The 18,853-nt window shown below is 33.6% G+C and overlaps 3 protein-coding genes across 4 annotated transcripts; 2 read left to right on the top strand and 1 right to left on the bottom strand.

The window, feature by feature from the left end:
• Nucleotides 1-346: 346 nt before the first annotated feature.
• Nucleotides 347-4,030, bottom strand: LOC8269955 (mitotic spindle checkpoint protein BUBR1). The gene is made up of 11 exons (XM_002510696.4): nt 3,836-4,030; nt 3,635-3,694; nt 3,057-3,201; nt 2,735-2,892; nt 2,004-2,085; nt 1,860-1,926; nt 1,736-1,790; nt 1,109-1,277; nt 912-991; nt 735-809; nt 347-644 (listed from the first exon to the last, which is right to left on the bottom strand). Exons 1-11 carry the CDS (start codon nt 4,021-4,023, stop codon nt 581-583), a joined length of 1,143 nt encoding a protein of 380 aa, XP_002510742.1. The 5' UTR covers nt 4,024-4,030; the 3' UTR covers nt 347-580.
• A 765-nt stretch (nt 4,031-4,795) lies between these two features.
• On the top strand, nt 4,796-5,452 carry LOC8269956 (calvin cycle protein CP12-3, chloroplastic). Its single transcript, XM_002510697.4, has one exon. The coding sequence runs from the start codon at nt 4,796-4,798 to the stop codon at nt 5,222-5,224; it is 429 nt and encodes a 142-aa protein (XP_002510743.2). The 3' UTR covers nt 5,225-5,452.
• Nucleotides 5,453-8,111: 2,659 nt separating this feature from the next.
• Nucleotides 8,112-11,060, top strand: LOC8269957 (chlorophyll a-b binding protein 7, chloroplastic). Of its 2 annotated transcripts, none has more exons than XM_015716821.3 (6): nt 8,112-8,362; nt 8,477-8,643; nt 8,877-9,050; nt 9,433-9,565; nt 9,784-9,876; nt 10,559-11,060. In XM_015716821.3, the coding sequence occupies exons 1-6, from the start codon at nt 8,216-8,218 to the stop codon at nt 10,859-10,861; spliced, it is 1,017 nt and encodes a 338-aa protein (XP_015572307.2). In that variant the 5' UTR covers nt 8,112-8,215; the 3' UTR covers nt 10,862-11,060. The 2 variants fall into 2 exon arrangements, with proteins under 2 accessions (XP_015572307.2, XP_002510744.2); XM_002510698.4 differs by having other exon boundaries at nt 8,114-8,362; nt 8,904-9,050.
• Nucleotides 11,061-18,853: the final 7,793 nt, after the last annotated feature.

Genomic DNA, 18,853 nt, shown 5'->3' with positions numbered 1-18,853 from the left:
CAATCATTTTCCATAATTTTAATTTCATGGATCTTAGCAACTCTCACTTGCTGTTTTTGCTCGAAGCCACTGCTGCTAGAGGGTGGCATCCAAAATCCTCATTTCAGGAACATATTGCAAAGAGCAGAGCAGTGGACTAAAGTAGCAGCATTGGACGAAAAATAGCAAAATAACCAATAAAAAGATACAGTTTTTTTAACTTAATGCCATTACTTTTTATCATTATTTTTCTAAAATATTTTACTATAAAAGACTATTTTAAAGTATAGAAAATACAAATTAATTACATGTGATAACATCTATATTAATTAATAAGGTTTATTTGTTATAACTGCTGACTAACTAGTAATCAAAAAATGACCATCTTTAGGAATAGAAGGAGTACATAAAAACATTGGGGTAACCCTCCACATATCAATAGTTTTAAATCGTAGTTTCAGCTAAAAAAAAAAAAAAAAAATCCAAAATGACAAATAAATTTCCCAACAGAGATCCATCCAGCTTCAGAGATAAAAGCTGATCCACGCCAGAGAGAGAGTGATTGTGGACACTTGGACAAGTGTGCTTGTCAATTCACTAATCATCTTGGAAGGCTGTTCGAAGGGAAATTTCGTAATGGGTTCTCCCTCAATAACTCAGTTTCCCTGCACACGGTGAAAGGATGGGAAATGAGAATAGGTCATCACTGCTGTACTCGATACTGAAAATAATATTAAGTTGCAGCTACCCCTTACTTTTTCATGTCTACGCCATCTCTCAGCTGCAAAGTTGAAGACTTTCCGCCACCTTCACCATGTGACCTATCGGATCTGATAAGAAATTTGATAACAGACAGGGAAGGAAATATCAAGCAGCAGCATATAACAAAGTCACAGTTGACTTGAGACAAAAGGAGACGAGGAATTACTCACTCTACACACTCCTCGTCAACAAATACTTCAATGCATGCACTTGCTGTTGCTCCTGCTCTAGGGCCGGGTCTCTGAGGAACCTGAAACAAGTCATTTTCTTAAGGTTATACATGTTCTCATTGTTCTATGTAAAGATGAGGTTAAACTTTAACTTCTGGCAAGAACTAGAAGTGGGACAGTATCTGTGGAGATATCACCTTGTAAGTTGTCCACTTGGTAGGTATAGCATTATTTTCTTTGTTTCTTTCAGCTCGAGCTCCAAGATTCTGCCAAGTATTGAAATCTGTTTTTGACTTGCCAGGTTGATGTCCCGGCAAGACATCTGAATTTGTATCTTTATAAATAGAAAGGGCACTCCTTTGAGCCCTACAAAATTAACAAATAGGGAGTGAGTCCTGATATATATGCTTGGTAGCTAGCTAATTGTAACATCATGTGACAACATTTCATGATGGCAGGAAAGAAAAATCGCGAGTTACAGATTCTTAAATAGATGCAACCATAATGGAGCACAAGATTTGCTAAATAGAAAGCCCTGGATCACCACTTATTTTGTCTCGGGAGACACTAAACTAAATCAAGCAGCTGTTTGTTGGTTTTTGTTCACAGACGCAGACGCACTCGCCTGTGCACATACATATTCCCCCGGAACCAGTAAAGTTTTATCACATTTCCATCTATTCTACCTTTTCTCTTTCAAATCAAATCAGAATGCAACAAACTATTAATTTGTTTGATTTACGTGATTTATCTTAGTTTGCTTTATTTTGGAGAAAAAATTATCACAAATCCATGAAAACTACCTCAGAATCCCATAGGTTTACCTGTCTGGCTTCGATTTGTTCCTGTGGATATCATAATCCCCCGTATTTTGCCTCCCTGGAAGATGAGAACAATGTTTTAGAATGTAGAGACATGAGTCGGTGGAACAAAGTGAGAGAAACTTACTATTCTGTGCACTGGACAACACAGTTCCAAAGCTTCGAGCTGGCAAATCATTTTCTCCAGTGTCCTCCTAAAAAATTGAAACAAGCCAGAAGAATATATCATTTATGTAAAAACAAATCAACTTTTTTGACATCAGTTACATACCTCCACAACTTTTGGTCTACTCATTGATCTAATGAAGAATTTCTTGTAGGCATCCTTTAGTTTTTCTATTGGTTGAGCATCCCTGTGACAGCAGAAACAAATCAGACAAGCAAGTTGAGTGCATAGCGGAACTAAAATGAAATGAATCTAACATGTTGAAAGATGGGCAACTCTTCGCTGAACAAAAGCCTGCCAGAGATGGAATAACGTATCTAAGAAAAAGTGTAAGCCATGACATGCATCCATTCTCAGTAGACTCTTTTTTGTGTCATTGGTCCAAAATTTACTGGTTAAAAACAGAATTTAACTGTAATGATCACAAGCAACACTCGAGCTGAATAACTACTGGTCAGGATAGTTGTGGCTCTGCAATATGACATTTATCAGAATGATTGCCAACCCACTTCCAAACAAAGACCGCGAACATCTACACTACGAACCTGCTAATTTAGTAATGTAGCACGGTATATGTAACCACCAATAACAAGAAGCTCATTATATAGGTATTTGTCTGACAAGTTAAAATATGAGCCCAAAATTGTACTAGTATGCTATTAACACCTGTACGAACCTCAGAACAATATATAATATTACATATCCAGAGTCGTCCAGAGAAAAAGAGCAAAAAAAACAAAAAAAAAAAATTGTCGAGCTCTCCCTTTAGGCTCAATAGAGTTTTATTTAATGAAAAAAACATGGATTATTTAATAAAGAATGCAAGAAAGACTTACCTAGAAATCCCAAGATTGAATATGTCATTTGCAGCTTTGATCTTAGATCTGGCCTCCATATGTAAAGCGTATGCTATGTAGTATGCAGAATGTGACTTTCCAATTTCATTTGCATCAAGAAAATTGTAGATGACTTCCGCATCAATACAGTTTTCAGCCTGCATGCCATTTCATTACGTAATCAGTCTTCAGAAACTCTAGACCGGAGAAAAGACAATCCCATATAGACACCGAAAATAAGCAAGCAGAGAGGAGGGGGGGGGGGGGGGGGGGGGGGGGGGGGGTGTGGGGGCGGGGGCAAGATAAGAATCAAAGAACCTACATATTCAAGCCAGACTTTGAGGTAGCGAAGATCATCCTTGTAGCGGTCTGAATCCCAAAACGTACGCACACATTGTTCATATATTACTATTAGTCCAGAGCAATCTCCACCTGGTGGAAATGACTGCTGAACCCATTTAATGCACCTTCAAAATTTAAGAAAGAAAAGAAAATACAATTATTTGTTAAATAGATGCTAATCAGATTTGAATGACGAAGTTTGCATTAAACCAAAAAAAAAAAAAAAAGAAACAGAAAATGGGTATTCCCTAATTAATTAGGCAGTTCACAAAATTAAATATGTTATAAATCCTAGGGTGAGTAGGATTTATTTTTAGACTTGTTATACATTAAAGCAAGATAGCTTGTACAAGAACTTATTCAAAAGCAATCCCTTCTTGATAGCAAACAAGACCCTTAACTCTAAGCCATTGGTACTGGGAAAGACTAAGAAAAGAAAGAGAGAAGAGAGTAAAAGAAAAGAAAAATAGGAAAGTATAACAGAAGCGTCTCCTGCTTGAAACAATAATCAATGAACTCTTAGGCTAATGAAGCAACAAAAGGAGGCAGGGTACTCACCCGAGCCATGGAGAAAGAGGATCATCCCCTTTATACTCATGAATTGCCTCAATCAATTTCCTAAACCATTGAAGAAAAATAGAAAAGAAATGAGAGAAAATAAAAGGGGAAGATGCAATTAAAAAAAGAAAAAAAAAAAAAGAAAGAAAGGAGAAAGTTACAGAGTTGAAAAGAAAAATGAAGAAGAAGGGGGGCGCATACCTTCGAGTCTCAAGAAGAGACTTCTTGAGTTGATTGTCGGTATGTGATTTGAGGGAGTCGTTCAAGAGGCGAATGTTACGGCCTCTCTTTAAAGGCCTTACATTTTCCTTGAAGAGTTCCCATTCGTACCCTGTCTCCTGTTTGGAAGCAAGAAACTGTGTCTCCGGATCCATCTGAAAATCTTCCATCACTTACTCACTGCCTTCGCCTATTCTGGACTTCTCTTCTCCGATAGCAAGGTCAGGTAATTTTGAAATCAAGAAGTAGCCGTTGTTCTGAGTTTTATGGAGAACCTGGGGTTGGAAGTATGCGCTGGCCCTACCATATTGGGGTTTGAATTTTTATTGTAAACTATTAAAGTAAAAAAGAGAGCGTATGGACTTGGGCCACAGAAAAGCACAGGAACCGGGTTTATTTTCCAATTAAAAGTGGCCCATAAAAATAGAAGTGGGTCTCCTTTGGCCTTACCAAACAGACGGGTGGGTGGGGTGATAATACAGCTAGAGAAAAAGGACACCAAAAATATGTCATTTAGTAATCTCCAAAGCTGGTAGTTGTTGTGGATAACGTTTGAAAGCTATAAAGTTATGTCACAAAAGCCAAACAATCAAGCAAAACTGTCTTTGAAATTTACCACTTAATCACCACTGTCTCACTGCCCGTCCAAACAGTTTGTGCCTGGCCGTTGGACCCATATACATACAGTGTTATAACCAAGTTGGAAACTAATAGGGGCGTTTAGGTAATTTATGGAGAATCAAAGGCCGTTGCACTTGCACACTTGCTGATTCGATTTCATTCGCAGCGACAGTTGAGACAACCTCTCGAAGCATCAAATTACTTTTGTATCCTTAGGCCTTTATATCCATTAAAAACACCAGCATCTTCCTTCTTTGTTATTATCTATTATAATCTATTGAAGTCTTCAATCAGTTGATCGATTGACAGAGACCCGATCAGATGGCGTCCAATTCTTTAGTGGCAGTTCTAAGCGCTCCAGCAAGAGGCACGTCGATCCTTTCTTCTTCATCTTTCTTACCACGATCGTGCAACATTTTCACAAACTCGTCAATTTGCTTAAAGAGGAGGACTGAAAATAAGGGAGGTATGAATCTGAGGGTGGAAGCCATGGGAGGAGCACCAAAGTTCAAGGGGACGCAGATGAGGGAGAAGCATCTGACGGAGATGATAGAGAAAAAAGTGATGGAAGCGAAGGAGGTGTGCGAGGGAGATCAGACCTCCGACGAGTGTAAGGTGGCGTGGGATGAGGTGGAGGAGGTCAGCCAAGCTAAGGCTGATTTCAGGCTTAAGTTGGAGAAACGAGATCCGCTCGAGTATTTCTGTCAGGACAATCCTGAAACTGATGAGTGTCGCGTTTACGAAGATTAGCTTCAGCCCTGCTTACTAGAGGCCTTCCTTCTCCGCCGCCGCCGACACTCCCCACCGATCAGTATCCAATCTGTTATTACCTTTTTTTGTTGTTGTTGTCTTCCTTTTTAACCCTCTTGTAAATTAAAAATGATATTGTGGCATGTAAATTGCCGTTAGTGATCACATGGTCTTCTCTCATCTATGAATAATATATAATAAAAAAATTGTTAAATTACTTATAAACAATTCAAGGGAATAGTTTGTTCCTTTCCAATATCAAATCTTTTTTTAAAGCCAATTTAGTAAGATAATTTAAATATGACTAATTATAAAATCTGCACTTTTTTAAATCAACTCAGTTTTAGTTTTAGTTTTGGACGGAGTGAATTTGTTTTTCTGTTATCGAATAATGTAAGATGAGTTTACTAAATTATTATTTTTATTTTATAAATTTAAATTATATTAGTTGTTTATTTATTCGTTACACGGTCGTTATTATTATTTAAATTATAAAATCAAGTTAATTGATACAATTTAATAAAAATTAAATATTTAATATTATTAATAATATTTTAATATAATAGCAAACTAGTTATCTTTAATATTTTTTTAAATTTAAAATAATTTTAAAAATTTATTAGTATAATAATATAAAAATATTCTAAAAATATTTATTAATTAATTTTAATATAATGTGAATTAATATGTCGATATAATTGATATTATTATTTTTGAATTAAAAATTTATTATATAATAAAAATTAATTTATTATTGAATATAATATTAAAAATATAATTTAGATATATTTTTAAAATTAAAATTGTTATCCAATTAAAAATTTATTCATTAATTAATATAATATTAAAATATAATTAATATCTTAATTTTTTTAGAATTAGAATAAGTATTTAATTAGAAATATAACTTATTAATCAATAAATTAATAGAAAAAACTATCATACATCACATGTGTCAAAATAAAAATTTAATATGTCAAAAATTAAATAGACGTATCAAAATAAAAAAAAAATTAGATTTAGAAGTCAATATATATATATAGATTCATCGAGTTTAATGACTATAAATTAAGAATTATAATATATTTAAAAAGTTAATAATTTTATTTAATAATTATGATTAAGTAGATTTTTCTATAACTAATAATAGCAGCATGTCAATTTTATATTCAAATATTAAGACATTAATACTTTAGTTTACAGACTAATTTATAGTGAGACAATTTCTTGCTACTTGATTTCATTTACTTATTAAATGGTATAATTAGACAAGTCTAATCTAAATTTTATTACGTCAAATTTCAAATGATTCACCAATGAGTTAATTTATTTTTATTTTTGAAGTGTATCAGCTAAAACTTGTATCACTTATAATAACATTTCAAATTTCTAACTAAAATAATATATTTCGTTCATGATATGTTTTAATGTTCTATTTCAATAATAAATAAAATTATAAATTTAGATATACCCTACTGTAAAATGTATACTTTTAAATATAGTAATGGACTGATCTTTTATTTGTATATTTTTAGTATTTCAATAGATGTAAATAGTTGAATTAATAATAAAATCTAATAAACATTAATATAATTAACTAAGTATTTATTGTAAACCCATTATAGTTACAGTTATAAATTTATAATATTACCGAAATTAGATTTCCTTAAATGAAAAGGTTTTTATTTTAGATAGGATCCATGTTAAGAACTTTCTATTTCATCATTCATGGCAAAACAATAAAAACAAATGTAATACCAAACAAGATTCAGAATATAGTTTTATGGTTGAATTTTTTAATTGAAAAACAAAAAGTGTTATTTCTTAGATGATGCCAGCCTTGATAGCTATATTAAAATAATGTATAATTATTCATTTTTTATGATTTAAAATTTCAATTTTTAAATATATTCTATTTTATTTATAAATATAATATATTATAAAAGAACAATTTTATTTATTTATTTAGCTTTTCTTTATTTTAATAACTACTTAATAATTTAAAATTTAGTAGTTATAAAATAAATTTTAAAAATATAATGAATCCTCGTTAAATTAGTGGCAATATATTTAAATATTAATTTTATATGTATTATTATTTATTTTAATAAATATTTAATAAATATGTAATATTTTAATGTATTAAATATCATATTATTTCATTAATATTTAATATTCTAATAGATTTTTATATAAGCAATATTAAAGTTTTAATTTATGATTTTATAAAATATCTCAAATGTAATCTCATAAAAAAATATAATTTTTATACAATATCTTTTAAAGTATGTTTTTATGTATCTAAAATATAAAAAATAAAAAATGAAAAATTCTATATAAACTTGTAAAATTCCTTTTAAAAAAAGTGATTAAACTGAAAAGCTAAAAGTTAGTGAATTTTTTTAAATTATAAATTTATTTAGGAAAATTATTTTAGTTTTAATTTAGTATTTACATTACATATAGTCTTAGCCTAATAATATAATAAAATCATTTTATAAATAAATGCTAGGATTAAATTCATAAACTAAAAATATATTAAAATCTATACTACTTTTAAATGTCAAAGAATCACATTTGCATTTATTTTGAATGTTTGTGTGATTTTTTAGTAGAAAATATTTATGTTTTGTATATATAATAATAATTATAAAAATTATGTTAAATAAAATATTATGATAAAATTTACAATAAAATATTAGAGAAAATGTAAAATAGAATAATAAAACTAAAAAATATATGTATTTTATTAGGATTAATTTATTATTAATTAATTTTTTAAAATTAATTATATAAAATTGCCAATAAACTTTAGCTATAATGAAAAGACAAAGTGTTAAATTTGTAAATAAATTATATAAAATTTATGAAATTTGTTTCAATCAGAAAGCCACTATTTTCAAGCTCTCTCGAGCTTAAAGTGCTTGACGGTTAATATTCAGTCCACACACAAACGCAAATAGCAGAGCGCTGGCCGTGGGGCCATTAGCCATGGCCGTGTTACTCCAGCCACACCCTTCGTTCTCTTGGATTTCCTCGTCTCTCTTCTCTCAAGGCTCAAAATTATTGGCTCTAAAACCTCAAAAAATCCTCTTCAACGGCAACCCATCTTCACCATGCAAAGCTTCTTGGCAAGAGGTTGCTCCCCACATCACTGAATTTATTGTCGTCTATCTAGTTGTCGTATTCCATCTTGTTTATGCATTTGGAGGAGTTCCTATTTAATTTAATTAATTTATTTTACGTTTGAAGCTTGCTGGCGTTCTGGTATTCTCGGCGATTCCATTCACGGCTGTAAAAGCCCTTGCCAATAGCCCGTTGGGCGAGTCGCTTCAGAGGCGATTGGAGGAGAGCAAAAAAGTTGCTGTTAAAGAATCTTCAAAGTTTCAGGCTTTAACCGCAAAAGCCCGTAAAGAGAGGTAATTTCGGGGTAAGCATATTGATTTGTTTTCATTTCTGCTGCTATCGTCCTTGCTCGAATTGCAAAATTGATTTTCACTTTCACACTGATTACTGGACTATTGCTGAAACTTAATAGAGCATTTGTATTGATGTTATAACTTAAAATCCACATGAATCGCATTTACAAGTAGATAGACAGGCATAGGCGTTTAGTTCTATATTCTTGCTTCTCACCTTTTCAAATTCGTAGGACATTAGAATTCTCCAAATTTTGCAGTTTGTGGTATGGAGAAGAGCGTCCTCGCTGGCTTGGTCCTATTCCATATGACTACCCTGCTTATCTTACTGGAGAACTACCTGGGGATTATGGCTTTGACGTAGCAGGACTGAGCAAGGATTCTGTAGCTTTTCAAAGATACTTCAAGTATGTTCCATGATTTATCTTCTGTTCATCACTGCTAACCTGACTTTGACAATGCAAATTAAAATTTTAAACTCTGTAAGGAATTGCTAAGCGTGGTACTCTCTATTGTGAATCATAATTCTATGATTCTCCTGATCAATCATTGAAATTTTGCTTTCTGCCACTGCATAAATGTTTTAATGTGTGGCCTTTTTTTTTTTTGCTTATGTGTGACTGGCTGCCCAACTCTTTGCAAAAATGTTTCAAATTTTTAATTCTTCTTCCAGTGTTTTTACAGTGTTTAATTTAGGCGATGTGTTGCCAAGCTAATGAGGATTGTTGTTTCTTCTCCAAATCTCTATGATTGAATCACAAGTACTGATTTGATCTTCATTTAGTGCAGTTTTGAAATACTTCATGCCCGATGGGCTATGCTTGCTGCTCTTGGTGCTCTGGTTCCAGAAGTTCTTGATTTGTCAGGTGCTTTTCATTTCATTGAACCTGTCTGGTGGCGAGTTGGCTATTCAAAGCTTAAGGTTGGTAGCATTGGTTTCAGTATATCAATATTTCTTCGCACATATGGGATATAGATTTCCCTAATTTTCCATCTCCTAACTCCAGTCAGTTTTTGCTGGGAGTTTTCAGTGAGATAGCATATTTCTTTTACGGCTCTAGTTTGTTGCATGAATCTTAATGTTAAGAAAGAATATTTCTTGATTGTTCTCCACTCTTTGATTCATCAATTTATTATCAGGGAGACACACTGGACTACCTTGGCATCCCAGGACTCCACTTTGCTGGAAGCCAAGGAGTGCTTGTCATTGCTATTTGCCAAGCCCTCCTCATGGTAACATCTCTGTCAAGCTACATATATTTCTTGTCTCATACCACAAATACCATATGGCGATACAAAAAATTGCATATTATTAGTGTATATCCGATGCTGTTGCCCATTAAAGCTTACTTGACTAAATCTGGACCAATTTAATCTAGCTTAGTTTGTATTGGTTTGGCCAAGAAAAGGGCCAACTTATAGGTCTTGCTCAGTTTACCCCTTCTGTTGGATTTGGCTTAAACTTTTCACTTTGTCTCACCTTATCCTGCCCTCCCTCACAATCCCTGAGGATTGCAGGAACCAGAACATTCACCATTAGTTCATATTATGTACTATACAGCCTTGACTGCAAGGGAGTTCTCTCTTGCTCGCCCGACCTTTGGTGTGGGACTGTATTCAAAAGACTACTTGATTCCTTGTCATGCCTCGTAGATACAGTATATTCCACATTGGATTTCCAAGTGAACTATTTTGCACGCATACAACAGATAGGGGACTCAGTTGTTCCATATGACTAACTGGTTATTGGCAGTGAACACTAATTTACGTGTAAATATGATAGGTAATCAGACAGAATAGCGTCTTTTCTGAAAGAAAAAAAATTGAATCTTCTTGGATACTATATATAATAGATGCACTTTTTTCATTGATAATAAATAGTAGGCATAGAATTTCAGTGCTATTTGACATACAGGTTGGACCGGAGTATGCAAGATATTGTGGGATCGAGGCATTGGAGCCTTTAGGAATATACTTGCCAGGTGATATAAATTATCCAGGAGGGCCACTTTTTGATCCGTTGAACCTGTCAAGCGATGCAGTAGCTTTGGAGGAGCTGAAGGTGAAAGAAATTAAAAATGGAAGGTTAGCGATGGTTGCCTGGTTAGGCTTTTATGCCCAAGCGGTTTTGACAGGAAAAGGTCCGGTTCAGAATCTTGTCGAGCACATATCAGATCCATTTCATAACAATCTGCTTTGTGTGCTCAAGTTCATGTAAATTTGTGGAGTGTATAGAATCACGGATTTCGTTATCTAAATGAAATTGCTGTTATTGAAAAAATCAAGTCTTTCGCCTTGAGTTTCAGGGCAAACAGGATGATGGGCCTGGGTTTCCCTAGTATGGGCCCTCATCAGTTATTCCTGAACTTTGAATTGGTCCTCCACTTATATACAGTAGATGGGATTTCCTAGCAACACATTAAATATTGTTTTATTAATGATGGGGAGAGTGTGTCAGCAGATACATGATAACCAAAGAAGAAGAAAAGCGTGATAAATGGAACGTTGAAATCAATGGGATCAGGAAATGGCACATGGTTGAATAAAGAGAGAGTTTGATTCCAAAATTCATGTGGAGGAATTAAGCATCAAATGATGTGATGAGGTTGCTTTGCATATATATGATTTATGTATTTTATTTAACAAAGACATGTCTTTGCCACTTTGCTATTTCGATAGCCTTCCCATTACCAAACCACGTGCTACTGATTCAAATATCTGTTGCTATTTTCCTAAAAACAAAAGACACGGTTTCTTTTTGCTATATTTGTTCATTTAGATTTCTCAAATTTGTTCATTTCCCTTGGCTAGCGCCTATAATTGCGTTTTGCAACGATACAGGGCATTCCTTATTATTTATATTAATAAAAGAAAATGATTGAGATTTATGAGGAGGAGGAGTAAAAGAAGAAATAAAACTCAGCTTGAAGAAGGTTGTTATCCTCCTCATAAACAAAGACAATTGCCTAATTAGGAGTAGTTGGTCCCCTTACTCTCCGGTGCAGAGTTAGAGAGACCCATTCCAAGTTGCGAGATTTGTCGTGTATTTGGTCCTATCATGCGTAATGAATATCACACTCCATGCGATGCCCACTTTTCCTTATATGTATTGATTCGCGCGGCTGCTTCATTTGGTCCAAACCCCCGCAGTATTCCTTAACATCCACTTCTCGCTTCTTCTCTATGCACTTAATGGCTTGTTTGTGTTTTAATACTGTTTTTGGGGTTTCCCCCTCCCCAATGATATCACAGCCATGCACTCCCTAACTGAAACTTAAAATGATTCTTATCAAAATCAACAGGCAATACCCTAGATTTTGGAAAATAATGGGGTTGCATAATATTTGAAATAAATATGATAAAAAACCCCAAAGTGACGCAGGGTCATTTTTTAGGACCACTTTCACAGGGCATGCGTGGATGGGATTCGCTTCTTCTTCTTCTTCTTAAAAGGAAAGATATTGAAAATGAGCTACCATCTCCACATTATCCTTTTCGAATTGGATGATAACTGCACCTCTTAACCAATAATGTCACTTAACCATTAGAAAAACAACTCTCCCCTTTCCCCATTTATTCTCCTTATCTATCTTCTCTAAAGTCTTACTCCCTGAGGCTTAACCTAAATGGCAATATATTTTATCCTTTTCTTTTATAAAGATATAAATTCATTAATAAAAAGTAATTGCTGTAAAACTTTAGTCATTTGAATTCTTAACCATTTTATCAAAAACCTGGTACCTCTATACACATCGTTATCTAAAGAGAGATTTATACATATCGCATTTGTAAATATATTTGAGTTATTTTTCTTAATAGTTATTATTAAATATTACAATAGCTTTCGCAAAATGTAGTCTTTTATTTTCAAAATACTTTCATGCACGTTTGCAATTGTTAACTCTAACCCAGTTTTATATACTGTACATGTGAGATGTCGCATTATGGACTGTTAATGATGTTTTCTTCTTAAAATTATAAATAGGTGAGATCAATTAATGGGTAATTTTCCCAGCTGCTACCAATTCTTGGCACTATATATCAATTTGATACCAAAATTTTAATTTGAATCAATATGGTACCAAACATACAGAAAAGTATACCAATTTAGTCCAAATGTCCAATTTCCGACAACCGGTGGTGACTTGACATGCTGAGTAGGTATATTCCGGTTGTTTTGCCCCCTCAGCGTGTGCCACGTCAATTAATAAAATCTGACTCAACAATATCCCTAAATTAAATTTCAATTCCCCTAATTTTCCCCCTAATTCAATCCTAATTCTATTCCCCTCTCTTCTATTCCCCGTAACTCCTATTCCCTGTTGCTGCACTATTACCCCCACTGTTAGAGCAATCTCGCATTCGCACCTCGTCTTTCTTCGAGTAACTGAAAATCTATCCTTATACTTAGTTCGTTCTCGATCGTTACACATTGTTGACTGCGTATCGCACATTGTTGACTGCGTACCGCACAATGTCTCTTGAATGGAGGCGAAGGGAAGAAAGCGAAAGGCAACTCGTGTACTGTAAGTCATATAACTTGCAAATTTTATTTTAGTTTAGCTTTAGTTATAGTAATGGTAACTTGCATTTTTTTCTTGTGCTTTGTATGTTGCATGTTGATGGTTGTGTTTGATTTTTGGTAACTTGCAAAGGATGATCTTCTGTTTTGTGTTTTCTTCTGGTGTTTGGTGTTTTGAAACCCTTTTTCTTATTGATTTTCATTGTATGATATAACTTAGTGTTTACATTGAGTGATTGGTATAAGTATTTTACAGATTCTGTAATATAGAGAATTGATTTATTTTATCTATTTTACCATATGCAGTACCTCATACAGAGTACTTCATTATAGAATGGCATTGTTTTGGGGTAGATGTTAGGGGTAGGCCAAAAATTAGGGATGTTGGGAGCATAGATTTTTGTTCTGCTGATATGATATCAAGATTAGAGATAGATGCAATGGCCAAAGAATTGGGTCTGGTACCTGCATCATTTTGTATATTTTGGAAGCATCCAAAGAAAAGTGACACAGATGGTTTAAGAAATTTAGATAATGACAGTGATAGTATTGAGATGTCTTTAAGTGTTGATGAGTCAAGAGTGATTCATGTTTATGCTAAGGATAAGGTAAATATGCAACAAGATCATTTAGAATCAACTGAGAATGTTGTGCATGATGATAATATTGAATCATCTGAGGAAGTGAGAATGCTAAGTAGTGATGACACTAGCTTAGAAGAGATAGAAATTGAACAGGATGGTCATGTGATGATGATAATGAGGAGTTTGAAAGTGAGGCTGATGAGGAAGACCCTGAATTTGTTGATTCTAATTATGACTTGCATGATAAAGATGATGATGAATTATTTGAAAAATTTGTTAATATGGAGTTAGAAAGGGATAAAACAAGGGTTAATGAAGAAATAATTAGTGGTGAAGGTTCTGATGAGACTGTTTATGCACCAAGTGATGAGCTTAGGTCATGCTCCTCATCTGATGAAAGTGATATTGATTTGAGGAAGACAAAATGGCCAATTTTTTAATGAGGAGACAAATATGGCCAATCCCAATTTGAAGATAGGCATGTTGTTTAATACTTTTAGGCAGTTTAAAAATGCAATGAAGAACTACTCAATAAGGAGCAGGAATCAAGTTATTTTTGGTCCAAATACAAAAATAAAATGTAAAGCAAAGTGCAAAAAGCGATGTGGGTATTTTATTTGGGCTTACTTGAAGATAGATGATAAGAACACTGTGCAAATTAAGTCTACAAAGTTTGATCACAGTTGCACTAATACTTATCATTATAATGAACATTCCACTTAAAAACTAAAAAACACGACTCGCCAGGATAATTATATAACGCTGGTTCGACAAGACCAGGCGGTTACCCTTATTTCATATCTATATCCTCTTCTGAAAATGAAGACTAAGACGTCTTATGGTATAGTCCTTCAAAGGTATTATTAGTGAAAAGACAATTTACCTGCACTATAACAGACATATTAATGCTAACTACATTACCATGAAGTATGTGGAAAGGTTTAGGGCTGATCCAAGTTGGGCACTTCAATGTATTATTCAAATTGTTAAGTAGGATATGACAGTTGATGTGTCTAGGCTAAAGGCTTAGAGGGCTAGAAACATTGCTCTGAAGTTCATTGATGGTGATGAAAGAGAGCAATTGGGTAGACTGCATCATTATAAACTTGAGTTGCTAAAGAGTAATCCTAGGTCCATAATTGTGCTTCATTTGGAGGAACAAGTGTTCAAGGGTTTATATGTATGTTTTGCTACCCTAAAGGATGGGTTCAAGTATTGCAGACCTTTAATCTCAATTGATGGCTGCTGGTTGAAGGGGATTTATAGTGGGCAGCTACTAACAATTGTGGCAATTGATGCCAACGACTGTATATATCCAGTTGCATGGGCAGTTGTCAAAAGGAGAACAAGGATAACTGGAAATGGTTCCTAGACCTACTTGCAGCTGACTTGGAACTCAATAACAGTCACCACTGGACCTTTGTGAGTGATAGACAGAAGGTACAAGCTTATAATCCTTTTATTTTAATAATTTTTAGCATTTATGTGAACTATTATATGTTTGAGTTGCTAATTATGGTTTATTCTTTTTTTTTTTATGGTTAATTAGGGTTTAATTCCTGCAATTGAAGAGATGTTTCCCAATACAGAATATAGATTTTGTGTTAGACATGTCCACAATAATTTAAAAAAAAAGTTTAATACATTAGGACTAAAAGAGTTAGTTTGGGGGGCTGCTAGGGCTAGTTATGTGCAAATGTTCCAGAAAATAATGGATAAAATTACAGAAATTTCTAAAGGAGGACATAACTACATGAAAAATATATCCCCACTATTGGTCTAGGTCACATTTTAGGACAACCCCTAAATGTGACATGTTAATAAACAATCTGTGTGAATGTTTTAATAGCTTCATTCTAGAGTCAAGGACTAAGGGAGTTATAACAATGAATGAGATCATTAGGACAAAGTTAATGAAAATGATTCACAAAAAGAGAGATGCTATGAAAAGAAATATGAGTCAATATTGTCCTAAGATTATAGCTAAGTTAGAGAAGTCTAAAGAATTCTGCTGGATGTTCAGAACTGAGTGGTCGGGGGGGAGGGGGGATAGGTTTCAGGTGGTTGGTCCTGGGAGACAGTTTGTTGGTTGACATTAAGTAGAGAACATGTACTTGTAGGAGGTTTGATTTAACTGGCATACCATGCTGCCATGCAGTGTGTGCAATCTAGTACAAGCATGATAATCCTGAGAATTATCTAGATAATTATTACAAGGTAAATACTTATTTAAAAACATACAGCCACTTGCTAAACACTGGCTAATAGCCACAAGACTGCTACCTTCGCTCCATTCAACCAAAGCAGAGGCGGATCATTACAAAGAGGAGATTAGAAGAAGATGAGATGACAGCTCTACAAAAAGGCAAAGTAAGCAAAAAAGGGTCAGTGATGACTTGCACCATTTGTGGAGCTAAAGGCCACAATAAGAGATGCCATGATCACGACAAATCTAGATCAAAACAGCCTAGGAGTAAAAAATTACAAGAGCAATTTCAATTCAAGCTTCTGTATATTAAGTTTCTTTAAAACACCTTGAATAATATTATTTATGTGTTTTACTAGGTAAAAAGAAGAGCAAACCAGACAGACAATAGCTGTAACCAAGAAGTTCCTCATGATGAGATTGACCAACTCCATAATGACCAACTCCCTAATGCCCAATCCTTAGAAAATGATCCAATTGGGACTGCACAAGTAATAAGTTCATGTTATATGTATATTTTTAATAACTAAATGTATTTGTAATAACCTAATGTACATTTACTTTAACTTATGCAGGTGAAAAATGTAACTCCTTCACTGTCAAGCCAAACTGAGTTTAACATGCCAGGTCATTTAGTAGATCTAGATGACTTTAATCTTCATTGGATAAATCTGTCCCAAACTGTTGCATGAACACAAAGACCTCATCAAAATACTAGAAGCATCAATGAGTTGCTAAGTAATATTCCAACTCAATCAAGTGGCCTGAATGAAGACTCGCAACAGAGTAATATGAAGACAGTTAAGAAGAAGGGCAAGGGCAAGACAGTGAAGAACAAGGGCAACAAGCCATTTCTGCCTCCTAGATATGCATCTCTTTCCACAGCATCAAAGAAAGCTTCTGGATCTAATCCTACTCCAAATGAAAGTTTGGAAAAGGAAAAAGATAAGGTGCAAGCAACAACTTAGAACGCTAAGAGGAAAGGAAATATTGAGACTGCAACCTCAAACAAGAAGAAGCCTTAGATGCCTGTAGGTCTTGGAGATAACAACAAGCCTTAGCTTGACATTATGATTGTTTAATACATTAAAAACTTGTTTATGTGTAGAAACTTTTTTTGTTGCTTTTAGGACAAAAGATGCTTTTGTGGTCCTATAGTACAGATTTCACATGCTTGTTTATTGTGCTCAGTGTTAACACTATTTTTTTATTAGGACCATAAAATCATTTAATTATATTATCATGTTTTTGTGTTCACACTTAATACAAGTTGCTATTTTGTAATTACTTAAAGTGCAATACTTAATACTTTTGCAATACCACCACTTAAGCATTTGTATTTTAAGAATTATTTATATATATAAATAGAAATAAATGTTTCTTTTATTGATTTAATAGCAGGTTCTACAATAAGAAATCATTGTAGTTCTACACTACAACTGTGAAAGAGGTCCTATAAAACAAACTACCAACACTAACAAAAGGTCCTACAATACAAGATACCAACACCAACATTAACAATTCAGTCGGTATACATAAACAACTTACAAAAAATAAAAAAATACCAACTGCAACAAACAATCCAATCTCTCCTATCTTTAACTTTTGCTAACTCCTCTGTCGTTGTCTCTAGTTGAGGCTTTCAGTTTAATGAAAGTATCCTTCTTTAGCTGCTTTGACTAAACCGTACCAACTTCAACTCTAGAACCAACAATCTAAGTTTGTCTAAGCTTGAATTCAGTCGGCTCAACTTTGTTAATTCAGTCATAACTCTAAGCCTATAACCACAAAATCAAAGACTCATCACACATTCAGAACAGAAGAAAACACAAATTGATAGAAAACTTAGAACAACAGAAGAACATCCTTTGCAAGTTACCAAAAACCAAACAAAACTATCAACATGTAACATACATAACGGAAAAACAAAATACAAGTTACTAATACTTTAACTGAAGCTAAACTGGCACACTTGGTTAAGGCTTCTGACGAAGCTAAACAGGTGGAGAATCCATGGAAAAAGCTTATGTGGTAACGAACGATCGAGAACGAACTAGACCTAGGATAGATTTTCAGTTACTCGAAGAAAGACGACGTGAGAATGAGAGATTGCTCTCGTAGTGGGGGTAACAGTGCAACGACGGGGAATATGAGAGAGGGGAATAGAATTAGGGTTGAATTAGGAGAAATTAGGATTTAATTTGGGGATATTGTTGAGTCAGATTTTATTAATTGACGTGGCACACGCTGAGGGGTAAAACAACCTAAATATACTTACTCAACATGCCATGTCACCATCATTTGTCGAAAATTAGACATTTGGACTAAATTGATATACTTTTCTGTATGTTTGGTACCATATTGATTCAATTTAAAATTTTGATATCAAATTGATATATAGTAGCAAGGATTGATACAAATTACAAAAAGAGTAACGGTTAACGAATTAGTGCGGTAATGATACATGTGGTGCGGAGACTGTAATTAGAGAAGTTTTACAGGGATTAATTTTTAACGAATTCATATAACAACTTTTGCTACGCCCAATTAAAAAGTCGGATTCACACTGTTCTGTGCCAATTGGATTAAAGAGGATTGCCGACAAAAACAAACAATTTTCATATGAGAATATAACTTACATTCTTAAATAGATGTTTATTTCTAACTAATTACTATTTCATTCATTTCTCTAAAATACATAAATTATTTTAAGATTTTTGTTTCAATTATGACGATACAAGCCAATCCCACCAGAATCACTTCTATACCATACCAAATGACCTTCTGAATAAATACTTATCAAAATTTCAATTTACATTTTTATTAATTTTATTCAATTATTTTTAAATCTTAAAATAAATACTTAATTATTTTAAAAAATTACTTTATGGTAAAAGA

The sequence above is a fragment of the Ricinus communis genome, chromosome 2, assembly GCF_019578655.1.
Source record: "Ricinus communis isolate WT05 ecotype wild-type chromosome 2, ASM1957865v1, whole genome shotgun sequence".
NCBI lineage: Eukaryota > Viridiplantae > Streptophyta > Magnoliopsida > Malpighiales > Euphorbiaceae > Ricinus > Ricinus communis.
Note: the sequence above shows the minus strand (reverse complement) of the source record. Positions and strands in the feature narration are given on the sequence as shown.